Here is a 17,865-nt window from a genome sequence, read left to right as displayed (position 1 = left end):
TGTTATGGTTTACTGTACCATTGTATTAAGTAGAATTATTCACATTGTAAGATTTAAAGGATTCTGATTGTGAATTTCAATATTGAAACTTAAATCACAATTCATAAAGAATTTTGTAACTTCCATGCTGAGTATTTGGTATTCTTTTTCTAGCATGGTCATACAGCATGACCATGCTGGAAAAAAGAATACCAAATACTCAGCACATTTGAAGCAATTCCAAACCATATTTGAAAGAGATCAAATTACATGTACTTTCACTCAAGTTATTATTTGTACAACAGGAAAATGCTTGTTTCTGACCATTTTTTGATCCCCAGAAATCCTAACACCTTAAACCAATCCCAGTGATCCTTAGTGGTATGGCACATTGTACTAAAATTCCAAAGAGATCCGTTTACTTATAATTAAGTTATTGTCCTTACATTACATCATAAAAAAGATAGTTTCAGCCCTAAATTTATAACTGAACGGTTCGAGTAATATCATCCAAAATCAATTCTGCCTTCCCTTGGGATTATGGTACCTTTAGAACAATTTCAAAGAGATCCATTCACTTTCACTAGAGTTATTATCTGTACATCAGGAAAATGCTTGTTCCTAAATAAGTTGCCACCTCCAAATTCCCAGCGATCTTTAGTGGTATGGTACCTTGCACTACAATTTCACTTATAGTTAAGGTTTTATGACAAAGATTGTTTCTGACGCCTAACTTAACGGTTTAAGTCATAACCCTAGAAATCAATTTCAGCCTTCCTTGGTGGTATGACACCTAGTGGTACAATTTTCAAGAGATCAATTAATATTCACATTAAGTAATTATCTGGACATCATGAAAGTGCTTGCTTTTCACCCTTATTTCATTTAAGGGTTTGAGTCACAACTCCCAAAATCCTTTAGTGGTATGACCACTTGTGGTAAAATTTCAAGAAGATCAATTCACAATTATTTAGTATAATTGCGTTAGGTTTTGCATAATCAGATACAAATGTGTGAGATTTCTCAAAAAAAAAACCCTAAAAACAATTGATTAATAAAATTCAGCTTCAAAATGCATGAGCGTGAAACTCGTAGATTGTCAGATTCTGACCACTCCTTATATCTGGGTATCTGAACTTGCATTTTAGTAGCTGTCTTTGTAAGAATCATGCAAATATGAAAAATGTGATACACCCCCAAAAAGGCTATGAACTTTTGTCCCCACCGCAACATGAAGCGGGGACATAAAAATGCTGGTGTCTTTTCGTCCGTCTGTGGTGCCGTCTGGATGTCCGTCGTGCCGTGCGTCTGAAGCTTGTGGACACAACTCCTCAGGAACAGCTGAATGGAATTTGACCAAATTTTGTAGGATTGTTTGTCACCATATGTAGTTCACTATACTTAACCACTACTTTGATTGGACAATTTTTATGAGAGTTATGGGACTTTTTTCATTTTTCACATTATTTGCAATAGGAACACCTTGTGGACGCAACTCCTCAGAAACCACTTAATGGAATTTGACCAAATTTTGTAGGATTGTTTGTCACCATATGTAGTTCATTATACTCAACTGCCATTTTGATTCATCAATTTTTATGGGAGTTATGGGACTTTGTTCATTTTTCACGTTTTTTTGCAGATTTTTGTTGTTGTTGTATGAAGAATTCTTAACCCAACTTAATTTGATTCATTAAGATACATTAACCTTGAATCACCACATGGACTCATGAAAGCACATAAGTTTTGATTGTTTGTCACTATATGTAGTTCATTATACTCAACTGCCATTTTGATTCATCAATTTTTATGGGAGTTATGGGACTTTGTTCATTTTTAACGTTCTTTTTTTGCAGATTTTTTTGTTGTTGTATGAAGAATTCTTAACCCAACTTAATTTGATTCATTAAGATACATTAACCTTGAATCACCACATGGACTCATGAAAGTACATAAGTTTTGAATCTGCTATTTATACAAGTGTCAAACATTTGTAATTCAACTCTTTCTACAGCGGCCCCGTGCAGGTCCGGGTGTTAAAAGAATAGGCCTGCAGCAGCGCTAAGCATGTCGTAAAAGGTGACTAAATAGTGCTCAGAACCCTAGCCGGGGGCTAGGGCGCTTTGCCCACAGAGCAACTGGGATGTGTGCCCCAGGTGGTTGAATGGGGTACTCCTGGCGTGTTACATGCTGGGGTTGTCAGGCTATAATATGGAGAACCTGACTGCAAACCATAGTGGTGCGCCTTGTTGGGAAAGATGCCACGTTCCTCGCACGTTAAAGAACCCTACTGTGGTATTCTCCCGGAGTAGGAACCATAGGGCTCCGCCACAGGAGGCTAAATTGCCCGACCCTACCCACCTCTCCCTATTTCCAGTGGCAATCAAAATTTGTTGACCCCATTGTCCTTGTGTCCCATCCCTTTTTCATTTCATCATCATTTCATGTTCATTTTATCATCAATTTCATGTTCATCGTCTGAATATAGCTGAAATATTGCTGCTCGAACGTTAAACCCCAACAAACAAACAAAACTTTCTACAGCGGTAGGGGACATATGGCTACACGTAGCATTCTTGTTATTTTTGTAATTAAGTTGTTTTATGGGTCTATACTATGAAGTGTGTAATTATTCATTCAAATCTGCCTGCTCTTAGGAGATAATCAGCATTGAAAATTCACTAGATCTATTGTATTTGAGTGTCATTTACAGAGTTATCTCGCTTAATTTTGAAATATACAGCACATTCTATATAAATTGTATCGCTTAAGAACATGACTTATATGGAAAACTGAATGTTAGTTTCTGTTTAATATGGCAATTCAAACAAAATATCAAAAATAAAAATATGTAGGCTTTTTACCCATGAATCACATTTCACATGATTTTTAACTGGAGTGCTACTTAAGATCTTCAAGTTATCTGCCTATGAATGACACCTACATAGTTGCTACCATAGTAAAAAAAATTTGTCTTATTATGTTGCTATGACATCACTGCAAATATCCTTCACATATGATTCCAATCTATCTATCTGTGTACAAGTAAGATAATGAAATTAATAAAGTAGTGCCATAAAGACCGGTTGATGCGTTTAACACTAGAATTTAAAGATAATCACCCTAATTTTGATGCCCACACCTTAGACTGAGTGCTGTCAAGTAATGAAAAGAAATCATCATAACAAAACCTTATTATTACTTATGTCAATAACTGGGAAAGAGTCAATTCAAGGACATTTAATTGAAATCAATACACTTATACTCAAGTTACTGCCAAAATCAGAAAAGTGTTGGTTTTACAAGTTAAATATTTAAGGTTAAAAAAGCTCCCATTCTGTAAAAGAGTTAAAATCCTCGAAGTTTGTCATGACCAGCCTTGTATGGTATGGAATCTTAGGATACAATATTAAAAGATATCACAAAGTCTTGGAAAATGATAGCGTCACACCATTATATGACCCTATTCTTTTGGTAGTTTGTATAAAAATCAAATGGAAGCTGATGTAACGGAGATAAATAATGAACTTCATCATGAAAATTAATGCAGCTTCATCAGTAATTGTGTGAAAATGGAAAAATTCCTCTTTTTATAAGAAAGTACTGTAACTCGATCCACCCTCTAACACTTATGTTAAGTGCCGTCAAACACAATGGACAACCATGATGGTGCCTTCAGATACAGCGAACAACCATGATAGTGCCTTCAGATACAGCGGACAACTATACACAGTTGACAATGACTGTGCATACAGACACAGCCGACAACCATGATAGTGCCTACAGACACTGCTGTCAGCCACGATGGTGCCTACAGGCACAGTGGGCAACCATGATGGTTCCTACAGGCACAGTTGACAAACATGATGGTGCCTAAAGACACAGCTGACAAACATGGTGGTGACGCCAGACACAATTGACAAACATGATTGTGCCTAAACACACAGCTGATAATCATGACAGTGCCTACAGACACAGATGACAAACATGAAAGTGCCTTAAGACACAGCTGACAAACATAACAGTGCCTTCAGATACAGCATACAACCATACACAGCTGACAATGACTGTGCATACAAACACAGCTGATAACCATAATAGTGCATACAGACACTACTAACAACCATGATGGTGTCAATAAACACTGCTGAAAACCATAATACGGCTAACAACTACTGCAGACGGCCACCATGATGCCTACAGATCCATTACTGATAGCCATGATGGTGCTTACACTCATGATAGTCCCTAATCAAGACTGATTACCATGAAAGTCCTTAGACACTGCAGACAACAATGATAGCGAGTGACCACAGACACAGCTGACAACCATAATAGTGACTACAGACACTACTGACACCCATGATAGTCCCTAGACAGCTGATAACCTTGATAGTCCTTAGACAGTACTGACAACCATGATAGTGCATACAGACACAGCTGACAACAATGATATTGCCTACAGACATTGCTGACAGCCATGATGGTGCCTACTAACACCAAATCATGATAGTCCATTGACACTGCTGACAACCATGATAGTCCATTGACACTGCTGACAACCATAATAGTCCCTAAACACTGCCAAAAATCATAATAGTGCCTACAGACACAGATGATAACCATAATAAAACCACCAAAATGCTAGTTCTTGATAAACATTTAATTAGAAAACACATTTACAAATGAAACGAAAACATGTTTACTACATGTGCAACTTAAATGAAATGAATTACATTTACTACACCATTTTGGCTTCTGTTATTTATATATGCATGTTCATTTTGTATCATTTACATAAGTACATAAAAACTCATCAAATTGTTTGAATAAGCATATTAAACAACTACCCATACCTTGCCATATAATTATGGTAAAAAAGAAGATCCATCATTGTGGTATGCTACAAGTATAGGTAGTTGTAGTTGGGTAAAAAAAAATTGCCACCTATTATTAACTGTGTTCAAATGATGCAGCAAATACAAATAGAAATATAGTTTAACATTCAGATATACAGTACATACACTTTGTAACATGATTCCTACAGCATTGGTGGTATCTTAGTGTCAGTCTCTGTAAGAATCAGGCAGAGGGTGATACATGGTATGGAAAAAAAAACTATCATTTTGAAAGTTTACTATTTGCACCTAAAGAATCAATGAAATAGGTGAAGAACTTTCATATCATTTTGGTAAATTGAGTTCTAATTTCATTGAAATGCACTGAAAATGAGCATTTCAAGGGCAGATAACTCAGTCAAAAACCTCATTTTTCTAACATTCTATTGAAAAATTCCTAAATAAATCCAGTGATGCAGAGATCAAATAGTGGCTTTTTATATAGAGAAAGCATGATTGAATGAAATTATATAAAATTGGTAGGTTTTTGACATGCAAGTTTCTGATTTTTCCCATTTTGCCTGATTCTTACAAATACTTACACTTTAGACTCCATTAAAAGTGTAATGGAATACAATTGAGATTGTGTAGGAATCTCACATACAGCATACAAAACAGACATAGCATTAAAATGACTCGTACAGAGAATAGTCTATTTGGCTTGTCAAACAAAAATAGAAAAACTGTGAGAATACTCATTAAATTGATACTCCCATGTCCCCATTATTTTTACCTTCAAACTTTTTTGCATTTTTAAATCTAAAATAAGAGCTGCACAATGGGCATATACGATAAATGTTCTGTGAAATTCTCATTTAGTTCCATTCAGTGAAAAAGATGGAGTTATAGATAACAGATGGGTATCACCATATCGTGGAAGGACAAAGTCCATGTTTTGCTAAAGAGACCTGAAAACATTTCAATCAAAATCTAAAATGTTTAATTGTCAATGAAAATTCTGTCCAAAAATTCATTAAATTTCTTCCATAAAAGATGGTTATCCCCATGCCCTTGTGTTCATAAATGACAAAATCCATGTTATGCTATGTGACTATGTGAAACTTGTTTGGAATAAAAATAACATTGACTTAATGGCACAGTTCATCAGCAGATCTACTGCAAATGCTTAAAGGTATAAGTGTAAAATTTTCAATAAAAAGTACACTAACTTTGAACTAATAACCCAGAGTCAGTAATTGACTATTTAACTCCTTAATGGTGACTCTGTATACGAATCATAAAATTGCACAAAACTTTCATAAGTTATGCATTGGAAACTTTCCCTAAAGAATGTATTTAAAGTGTTTGTTACTGCATAAAAGATTACAGTAGATATCATAAAATCAATTTTCCTTTAAAATATTGTATTTTTTAGGTGTCGGTAACCTATAACTTTGACTTACAGACCCCAAAATCAATAGATGACTCCTTGCCTACAAATGCACATTGGGATGTAACTTACATATATGCTGAAGATTGACTAGATAAATAACTGGAATAAACGTACATGTATGTTCCATCTACTTATATCAAGTTCTACAGATGTGTACATATACATGAGATTGTTTTGAGTTTCTGTGAGTAATCAACTGTTATATTAGTAATAAAACAATTCACACTGACTTGAGTTAATCATTTTTACCACATTGGCCATTTATGAAGTTGTTTTAATAATTACCGTTGCTGTCTCAAGTTAATGGTTTTTTTTTCACACAGGAAATTTATACTCTTATTTACTACTCATTGTTGCTCATCGATTGCCAATCTATGATAAAACATCAGTCTCAGTAGATTAACCCATTAGGTATAAATTCCCATGACCCATTTTTTCATGGTTTGGGGCAAATTGAGAACCAATACATCAGTCTAAAATCTATGTCAAGTGGCAACCAGTTTAGGATCATTTTTTACGAACTTTTATAGTATTTTGTAACATATTTTTTTCCCATTACATTAACCTTCCTTGCCCTCAACATCACCAGGAAGTGTAATGGCAACATCACTCAACATTTCTAAATTATACGTCATGTGTTTCTCTTTTTTCCTCTTTGTTCCTGGCATGACTTGATATCCCTCTGGAGCCTCAACTATTGTCACACTTATCTCTCTTGGTTCCCCATCAACATCGGCCATTATTGTGGCATATTGTGTATTTCCAGATTGATCGGTTTCCATGGAAACCAAATTGGAAAAATCACATATTTGTTGTCCTTGTAAGTCTTTAGCACTTATAATATAACCAGTTGGGTCATTTGGATTAGCAATACCAACAACAGTATTGTCCTGTTTTTTTATCTCTGATTTTTCTTCATCTCCACAAATCATTTCTGAACTTTGGTCATGTACGACAACATATTTGTCCTGGTTTTCATTGCCATCTTTGAACTCTGAACTTTCTGAATCTTGATTCTGTGTGAGTTGCATACTTTCATAGCGAACTGTCTGTAATCTCCAGAATCCATCATCGTGCATTTTATATCTTATAAATGAGAAAATAGGTCAAATTAAAAAAATCCATATTGTTTAACTTCCTATTATCAGTACATGTATTATGTGCTTTTAACTTTAATTGCAATTAAATTCATCTAAATATGCAAAACAGTTAATACTAAAAATAATTAGAATAAACTCACTCATTCAATCATTGATACCTCTGCCTCCAATTTTTCATATGAATAACAATATGAATGATGAAATCCAAAAAGTCATTCACTTATAAATGTAATATAGGAGATGCAAAATATCATCATGTGATAAAAATGTATGAAAGTTTCATTGAACTCCATTCAGCAGAGAATTTGACCATTCCAAACGTAATGTAATCTGTTGTACAACAAACATAAAGAACACCTATAAATGTAGTAAGTTTAATGAGTGTCAGACAATTGTCAGGGCAAGATGCAAATTTAATTCAAAAATCTGAAGTCTTGAAATCATGAAGATGTTAATTTTCAAAAATCCATGGTTGTAATTCCATCAATAATTATCAATGTATGAAAACTTTATCCTTTACAAATCTAGGCATGCTAAATAATTAGGTTAATATATGCAGCCATCAAGAAACAATTCAATGTAGTGAATTATTAGTTAAAAATAAAAAATCTACAAAACATATCTTTATACTAATATACATGTACATGTACACTAGGAAATAAATTAAGATATCATGATTAGAAATCTCACCTAAATCTTGAATGTCCTGATGGCCATTTAAATTTATGTTTCTTCTTCAGATGAACTGTAAGTTTGGAGCCTCTTGTGAACACAGCATTACATACATGGCAGGCATAGTTCTGTGTGGTCATTTCCTGTAAATAACAATATACAGGCATTCATTATCTGTATCTTTCATTAATGTTTGAATTGGAAAGTGTTGTCATTTTCATTACATTTCACACTAAGCACAGATCAAAAACTTCATAAATGTTTCTGCAACACAAAATAAATACAGTCAAACATCTGTAGCTTGAAAACAAAAGTACCATTCAACTACCCAATCGGGAGTTAGAAAACTATAGTTTGAAGATTTCTAGATACTTTTCATTCCAGGTCTGTGTTCAATTTTATCATTAGAAATTAATTACTTACTATGAAGTTTTTTTTTACTCTTTTGATATCTTACATTTGCTTTTAGAAGTTTATGTTGATTTATAGACATTAAAATTTTAAAAGTCAATATTTTGTTATCTTAAATTTTCTTTGACACTTTCATCGTGCCATTTTTTGGAACATCCTCAATTTCAATCAGTGCTAAAACTACCTAATTATCTAATTAGTACAGACTTAAACATTACATGTTTTTACAAAAATAAGCACTCTGATTACTGATAGGGCTTCAATTTTTAACCTTTTATTAACAAAGTTGACAAAATGGTTGACAAATTCAAGTTACAAAGGTTATTTTCTAAGACTTATCACCATGCAGACCAACATTTTCATTTCAGTTCTAGCGTTACAAAAATTGAAGTTGAGAAATTTAAGGCTAAGTACATCAATTATGGAGGAGAAACTTATGGTACTTTAAAATGTGTTGAGCCCAATGTTAGTCTAAACAAGATGTATGTTGCATGCTACATCATGCTAAACATACTCCCTTCAACCACCTACAGTTAACAGGAATGAGTACAGCAAAGAACAAGGAAAGAAGAGGAACTGAGGAAATTGTCATTCAAAAGCAATTTACTAAATATTTAAGCATTCTCTCAAATAAAAGCTGAAAAATCTGTTATGTAAATTTCCATTATACATCACCTAAATGATTATAAAGTTGTATGATAAAAAGGAAATAGATAAAAGACAGACATGAATAGGGGAGGCATGGTACAAGTCAACAGTAGATAAAAGACAGATCTGAATAGCGGAGGCATGATAAAAGTCATCATGCAAATATTTTAAGTGTTTCCTCTAACAAAAACTGAAATGTGTAACAGATGAACAGATGGACAAGGTGACTGCAATAAAGCCCTCCACGAGTGGAAGTATTATATCGCAATTACTTTAGTGTATGCAATTAGAAGTCAGTATAATTAATACCTCTTTTTGAAAAAAAAAAAAAACCAACAACAAAAAAACATGTAATTGTTGAATTACCTGATGACTCCGTTTAAAATGATTAGTGAGACTAGCAAATGACTTGGCAACATAACTACATGAGGAAAAATGACATGTAAACTGTGAGTCATTGCCATGCTTCTCTGAATGTTTCCTTAGGTCTGACAGTGTCTTGGCTCTGTAACAGATAGGAATAAAACACCATCAATCATATGAGAACTGTAATGACACACAGTCACCACCATACACTTAAGTGTCAGTCTCTGTAAGAATCAGGCAGTGGGTGAAACAGTATGCAAAAACTAACCATTTTGAAACTTTAATTGACTATTTGCACAATCAGAATCAAGGAAAAAAATAATGTTTTCCATACCATGTTGGTAAATTGAGTTATAATTTCATTGAGATGCACTTAAAATGAACATTGCAAAGGCAGTTATCTTAGTAAAAAAACTCATTTTTCTAATATTTCACTGAATAATTTCAGAATTATTTCAGTGATGCAAATATCAAATAATGGTCTTTTCAAATAGAAAAAGCATAATCAAATGAAATCATATGGTCAGATTGGTCGGATTTTGACATGCATGTTTCTAATTTTTCCCATTTCCCCTGATTTTTATAAAAACTGACACTTTAAAATATCAATCAAAAGGAGATTGCCTTTATCAAGTTCTGGGCCAAGATATTTATCATATAATTTCAAGAATAAACAGAAATTCATTCACATTTAACCATAAGTAACTTTTTTATACTGAAGATATTGAAAACATCTGTGTCATTAAAATCGAATCAGAAAATCATACCGGTAACTTACTCATTGAGTCTGATGGCAGTTCTTATTGGTCATCATATAAAATATCTATTCACCAATTTTTTTTTTGCAGTTATTTTAACTAAATGGAAATTGGCAAAATTGGATGTAAATATACACTGTAAAAAGAATCAAGATGGTAAAATGAAAGGGGTAGAAAGTCATGTCTGTCTAGAAATACATGATTTAAAGCCATCCCTATCCTAAGGGTCTTGTGACATTACATTAGAATATTTGAATTAATAATCAAAGGTAAATCACACCAATTACTTTTCATTAATTGGTAATTAAATTTCCCACCATATTTCATTATATTGTACTTGATATTACATGTAACTTAGAAATGAATAATTAGTAAGCTATTAAAAAAGAGGGTGTTTGTCATAATATTCATTTAATGAAAATCATTAAATTTGATATATACTGCAATAATTGGTCAGAATAACAATAATGTAGTATTATCGTGTAAGGTTTTTCATATTGGCCAAGCTATTGGTTGTTGGATGCAATTATACCATTGATGACCAATGTGTCATATTGGCCTAAGCCAATATGTATTTTAACCGGGCCAATATGTATAAATTTTGAATTGGACCGAATAAATCTGGTATTGGCGCATTTTTGTATTTTGTATAATATTGGCAGTTTTGATCACATTAGGCTAACATTCAAACGTTAATAAATAATACAACATAATACACCCTTCAAAATGTTCATACCCATAATCACAGGTATCACATTTGTAAGGCTTGTCATTGGTATGACGATATCGTAGATGTGACTTCAGACTAGATGGTGTGGGACACGTCATTTCACAACATGGACACTTGTACTGGTTAACTGAAAAGTACAATGAAATCAATTACAATGACAATACTATATAATGGACAGAATCCCAACTACTGGTATCCTGTATGATATATCTACTGGAAAGAAGAAACATATACCTTCTATACCTGAAGTTGTTTAGTAGTTAAGGAATTTCCCTTATTATTGTTCTTATATTTTTTTCCCCCAACATATATTTTGACATGGAGATGTACGGTTGTATGTCAAGATATTATATCCAAATTTGGACCTCATTGTGTACTTTTACAGGATGATGCTTTGAAGCATTCATCCCTTAAAGAATTTGTCTCTTTTTATTCGTGTTTTTTTTTTTCAACATGGTCTCCTTCTGGGTTTTGTAAATTTTATTAATCCTAATAAGAAATAGCTATAAATATAACAAGAAAAGGTATGGTGAATATGTCAAGGAGACAACAACCCTACTGGGATGAAAATGTCAGCCCAAAGCCACCAAACATGTACTGCATATCTCCAAAAAGTCCCATGTCCAACCATACATGGAATATAATATGTCAAGACTTATCAGAATCAAAGTGGGAAAATGGTTTACAATGTTTACCCTGCATGCATATGGTCACAATATGATTGAAGGAAAATGCTAACATTTCATGATGTTTATTCACTATTACTTCTATAATAACAGATATTAACAGGTTGTAGTGAGTGTCCTGTAAGTAAATTGATACTGATTTATGGTTAATTATTGATTTTACTGTAGGTACAAACACATGTTTATGGAGTAGTTCACAAAAACAATCATATACATGACCAACTTAATATGATTATATACGTTGAAAGTAGGTTAGATATGGACACTAGGTCAAATCATATAATTGAGTTCAATATATGACAAATTAGATGTTTAAGAGTATAAGAAGCTTTTAAACTTATCATTTATCTTCACAGTTTTACTAATAAAAGCTAAAAAAAAAATTTTAAAAAATAAAAAATTTTAAAAAAATTTAAAAAATCTAAAACTCAAAAGTTCACTAATTGCCAGATATTTTTATTACTGCACTTGGCTGAGAGTAAATCACAAAAAAAAACCCTGCTATTCAGTCATAGGTTTTCAATTTATAGCACTGTTAATCATCACGATTTATCAACAACAAAATGTCAATATTTATTCTGGAAAGACTACTAAAAACATCAAAGAAAACTTATACTTGTGTCCATTCACTACTTACAGATAATTTAAAAGTGAACCAATCCCTGCTTCCGTTAGATTCGTAAAAAATCCATAGGGAGGATATCTATGGGTATGCTATGGTTATCACAAAAATCTTCAAAAACCAATCAATAAAAATCTGACTTGCAAGTGTAATTTTTATTATGGACTAATTTCAGTGCCCTGTACTCAACATCAGGGTACAGAGATCAATTATTTTTGTGCTTAAATATAAACTCTTGTATGACTATTGCAACGTCACTATTAAAAGTCCATAAAGATATCGAAAATGACAGTATTTCTATAAATTAAAATTAGAAATAGAATTGGGAAATGCAAGTTTAAACAAATATAACATTTAAATAAAGTGGAGTTATTGTTTATCTGTTTATGATACTGCCCACCTGAAAATGTTGAAAGTGTCGTGCATTGTTAACATTGTATACAAAACATAAACAATACAGTCTGTCCAGCACTTTTTGGGTCCAAAATATTAGGAAATCAGGATATATTCTTCTTAAAAATCAGGAGGTTATCAGGAATTTTTAAACATACAAAGTAATGTAATAATACAAAATTTCATGAAAATGACCGTCTTCCTACCCTTTAAGCGAGAGCTTTCTAGAAATGTAGCAATTTGAGAAGTAACACTTTGAAAGAAGTTAGAACACTTTGATTAAAATACTTAGTAAAGGATATATAAAGTCACAATTTGAATGAAAAGAGTAACCCCAATGAATACACAATATCATTCTTCACAATATACATTCAGTTTTACTTGTATAACACTATGAAATATATAAATATTTCAACATTATTTTTTTGGTGCAAACGGTCATAATCAGGAATTATCAGGAGTTTTTTCCTGGAAAAATCAGGAAAAATGAGGAAAATCCGGAGTCACTTGACAGACTGACAATACTGGGTGTTTCATGTGTGATTTCATGTACAATTCTTATTTTTTATTGGTTGACCGGACTTTCAACTATTTCAGTTTTCTTTATTATTTCTGCATGTGTAAAATTGTTTTTCCACTAAGGCTGCAACACTTTTCTTTTCTGTTGGTTTATGTTGCTACTGTTTAGCATGTGCTGGTTATTTTCTCCTTTCCTATATGCTATAGTGAAAGGAACAGATATGGTGAAACACCAAAAATGAACTACCAATTTGCTTTAAGTAATTCTATACATGTATATATCTGGTGAGCAAAAAAGGATGTTGTTCTACTGTTCCAAGTATACCTTCATGTTTGCAACCCTCCATGGTTTTTTTAAGTTGATTTGGCCATAACCTACCAAATTACTGTCCAGGGGTTTTTAAGTTGATTTGGCAATAACCTACCAAATTACCCTCCTTGGTTTTTTTAAGTTGATTTGGCCATAACCTACCAAATTACTGTCCAGGGTTTTTTAAGTTGATTTGGCAATAACCTACCAAATTACCCTCCATGGTTTTAAAACTTGATTTGGCCATAACCTACCAAATTACCCTCTATGTTTTTTTAAGTTGATTTGGCCATAACCTACCAAATTACTGTATATGATTTTTTTTTAAGTTGATCTGGCAATAACCTACCAAATCACCCTGGTTTTCTAATTTGGATTTGACTACAACCTACCAAAAAACTGACTGACAAAAATTGCTAACAACATGTTTATATGATACCAAATTGAAGCAATAATTCTGAGTAAATACATATGTCAATACATAAATTGAAAATATCAAAGTTCCATAAAACAGAAAGTTGATAAAAGATAGAAACAAAAATTGTTACAAAATGTTTCAGTGTTCATGGTACATGTATAATGTTTCTCTATAATAAATTCTCATATTATTTATTTCTAAAGGCTATTCCATCAATAAATGTTTGGGAGGGTTGGAAGGCAGTTTTTTGTGATCTAACCAACCATATATATTTTTTAAGATTAATGCACCTCCTGAATTTCTGCAAAATGTGACCCCCCTTTTAAACAAAAAACTCAATAACCAAAAAAATAAAATTTTTATTTACCACCAAAAAGTATACAGATCTCAAAATTATTATATATAAGAAGTGTGTACAGTTTTAAGCAATAGTCATAAATTGTTTTTGAGATATGGCGCCACATGTGAAAAAAACACTCCTTATTTAAGTTACAAAGTCTTTTAACAGGAAAATTTTAATCTAATTTTCACCAAAAAGTATACAGACTGTTTGATCATTATTAGAAACAACTATGTTAAGTTTCAAGAAATTTGGATAAGTTGTTTTCAAGTTAAGGTGGAACATATTTATGACAGACAGACAGACACCAGACATTTGTAAACCAACATATGACTCGTCAAAATTGATGGGCGTATAAAAATTAGATTATATTTATGATATTTACCATGATGTCTCACATGATCCCTAAGGAGTCTTTCTGAGGAGAATCTCTTGTTACAGTGTGAACATTGGTAACATTGTGCTGAAAAAAAAGGACAAAGTGAGTGTTCACAATTAACTGACTTTAAAGTAGATTCTTAAAGAGTTATTACCAATTTTGCTGTAGATGGTTACCATACTTTTCCTACTATGTACTGGGTTCCCAAACTTCACAAATCACCTTATAAATATAGATTCAATTCCTTCTTTAAGTCACTGCACTACAAGTAGACTCTTTTCAAGTCTTTTTTACTTACTGGTGCACTCAATACCATAAAAAAAACTTATTATAATTTTTTGTAACAAATCTTATGAAAATAGTGGAATTAACCATTTTTGGAGTGTTAAAAGCTCATTTGAAGTACTTGATAAATTACATGCCCATGTGGGATCTTCTAATCTGTTCAAGCTTTTGATTTTTAACTTTATACACTACACATCCACATAATCTCATAAAACAAAAAAATCACATATCTCATCAAATGGTCATTTAATAAATCAGGATGTAAATATATTTGTTTGAATTGTTCTTTTAGATTATCTTTTAGTAAAGAAAAACATAAAAACTATGTTAACTGGACTTCTTTTGATATGAATACAGCACTGAAATTCCTGTTAGACAACATTTTCGTACACTTTGGTGAAACTGTTTATCGTCAAATTATTGGAATTCCCATGGGAATCAATTGTGCACAACTTAATGCAGACCTCTTTCTATACTGTTACAAGTCACAATTTATGGCTAAAATAAATAAAGACCCATCCAAACGACATTTGGTAGAAAAGTTTAATAACACCTTAAGATATTTGGATGATATTTTGGCTCTAAACAACGATGACTTCAATATTTATACTTCAGATATATATTCTGTAGAATTGTCTTTGAATAAAGCAAATATTGGTGATAAAGAATGTCTTTTTCTTATTCTTAGCATTCACATCGATAATGGTTAACTTCATACTAAAATTTACCATAAAAGGGATAATTTTTCATTCCCTATTGTCAACTATCCATTTTTAGATGGTATCATATGGTGTTTACATATCACAATTGGTTAAATTTGCTCATATCTGTAACAATGTTTTGGTTTTTAACGAAAGGAATCTTTATACAAAAGAGAAATTACTACATGAAGATTTTTAATATCATAACCTTGTAAAAACATTCACAAAATCTTTAAACCAATACAAGGAACTCACTCTCAAATACAGATGCACTTGTCAAAGATTAATACATGAGTGTATCTCTCATCCTTTGTTTAACGGTAATATTCTGGACAATGCACAGAAAGCTCAATATTTATCCAATAACTTAACTAAATCTTTGAACAGGCTCATTCATAAAGGATATTGTTATGATATTGTTGTCAATTGTTAAAGACAGCATTAGTATTATCATTGATTTGCTCTTAGGGTTTTTACATAGAAATTAAAACACTATTTTTAAAAGCAGTTTTTGGCATGACATGGGATTTGTCCTTATTGTATGACTAACGATGGATGTATTATGATTCTCGACCCCGTATGGGAAGAATTGGGATTCATTTTACATGTTATAGGAACATAAACTGGTCTGGAGTTGGAATGTCCACTCCAAGCATTAGAAGTTTCAGTTCAGTAGTACCTACACTGAAATATTGTAAAGGCACAGCTATATATCAAAAATGAAACTGAACTTTTTAGAAATTCATTCATATTCTGGGCCTGGTAATGTGGAATAAGTTACCCAAACATTTACGTAATGTAGCCACTACTAACTCAATCAAAAATAAAGAAACACCCTGAGAATTCTGAAATGAGTAACTTAAAGAGAAATTATTTTTCTGTTTACATTGTATATATCTTTATAGTGCTTGAATTTAATTGTGTGTGTGTGTGTGTGTGTGTGTGTGTTCTGTTTTAGTTTTATGTGTGAGGGCCTCATGGAATATTAGCATGTAAACTAGCAGTAAACCTGATGAAATAAAGATATTGTTATTATAAACAAGGTATTATTTGAATATGAAATTATTTTGGAATTTAGAAAATGACCAAAAAAATAAATTGTAAAACTAACCCCTACTAAGGGGGTTAGTCATGCCGGCTTGGCTAAGGGATAGGGTTAGTTGGATAACAAAAGGCATGGAAACTTACTAACCCCCCTTAGTCATGACCGCATGTCTAACCCCCTTAGTAGGGGTAAGTTTTATAAATAATTTTTTTTACTTTTTTTCTTAAATCCAAAATAATTCCAAATTCAAATAATACCTTTTTTTATACTATATATGTACATACTGTAAAAGTACTCAATCAGTGGATTCAATTCATGGTTTTTAGAAGTCCCTTAGTTCATGGGTTTTGTTGGGTCAACACAGTTTATCTTTAGTTAAGATTTTCAATTCATAATTTTTCTATGAAAATTGGTACCCCACAAAATTTTTTACAGCACTTCAAATACATCAACTGATCAAACATGATACTGAAACATGATCCTTCATTAACAAATCTATCTAGAAATAAACAGCCTGCGTCAAAAGTACAGAATAAAGTGTACTTCTGCTTTAACACATGATTGTCTAGTGCATTCAGTAAACATTATAATATGATTCAGAAATTGCATAGTAAAGTATATGATTTTTTTATACATGTACATGTACTTAATTTCTAATTAAAAAATAACATAATTCAAGTGGGAATAACTAATTAAAAAGAGTAATTAATATTTAAAAGGATACACTTTGCTACAGAAGAACAAGCAGTCATATTATAGTAGATGCCAGTTAAGTTTCAATAGACCCTTTTGTGGTAAGTTGGTCAGCATGCTCAATATACACTTCTGCGAGGTAGGGTTTGAGTATAACTATAGAATTTTCCTCATGATAGTGTATATTGAGCATGCTCTATGCATACTGGTCGACTATCCCACAGTTAGCACAACAGGGTCTATTGGATGCCTAAGTTTAATCAAAGTGATGTTACCACTGTTTTTATTTTTTATTCTTGTAAAAACTGTAGCTTGGATAAACTTTAAAAGATTACATGATGTAAAATAAAACTATAGTTCCCATATTATTTAGAACAGTTTTTCCTAATATGTATAAACTGAATATCAACCAATTACTGATTTGTAAAGTAAAAACTGTAATTGATAGTTAAAGAGTATCTATCTTCACACACAAATACAAATTTTGTTCTGTTTCATCTTTCACCCAAATTTTAAAAC

The 17,865-nt window shown here is 32.1% G+C and overlaps 1 protein-coding gene across 3 annotated transcripts in view; it reads right to left on the bottom strand.

The window, feature by feature from the left end:
- Nucleotides 1–4,621: 4,621 nt before the first annotated feature.
- The window catches only part of LOC148616466 (histone H4 transcription factor-like), a 48,418-nt gene continuing 35,174 nt past the window's right edge, over nucleotides 4,622–17,865 (bottom strand). For all 3 annotated transcript variants that reach the window (XM_088583526.1, XM_088583527.1, XM_088583529.1), the window contains 5 exons: nucleotides 14,629–14,706; nucleotides 10,962–11,082; nucleotides 9,468–9,606; nucleotides 8,061–8,185; nucleotides 4,622–7,356 (listed from right to left, as the gene is read on the bottom strand). In XM_088583526.1, coding sequence (XP_088439652.1) covers nucleotides 6,831–7,356; nucleotides 8,061–8,185; nucleotides 9,468–9,606; nucleotides 10,962–11,082; nucleotides 14,629–14,706 — 989 coding nt within the window. In that variant the 3' untranslated portion in view covers nucleotides 4,622–6,830. The remainder of the gene's footprint in view (nucleotides 7,357–8,060; nucleotides 8,186–9,467; nucleotides 9,607–10,961; nucleotides 11,083–14,628; nucleotides 14,707–17,865) is intronic.

Source organism: Perna viridis, chromosome 5, assembly GCF_037379345.1.
Source record: "Perna viridis isolate PV_CMFRI_1.1 ecotype Kerala chromosome 5, ASM3737934v1, whole genome shotgun sequence".
In the NCBI taxonomy this organism is placed as follows: domain Eukaryota; kingdom Metazoa; phylum Mollusca; class Bivalvia; order Mytilida; family Mytilidae; genus Perna; species Perna viridis.
This window is presented reverse-complemented; position numbering and strand designations above follow the sequence as displayed.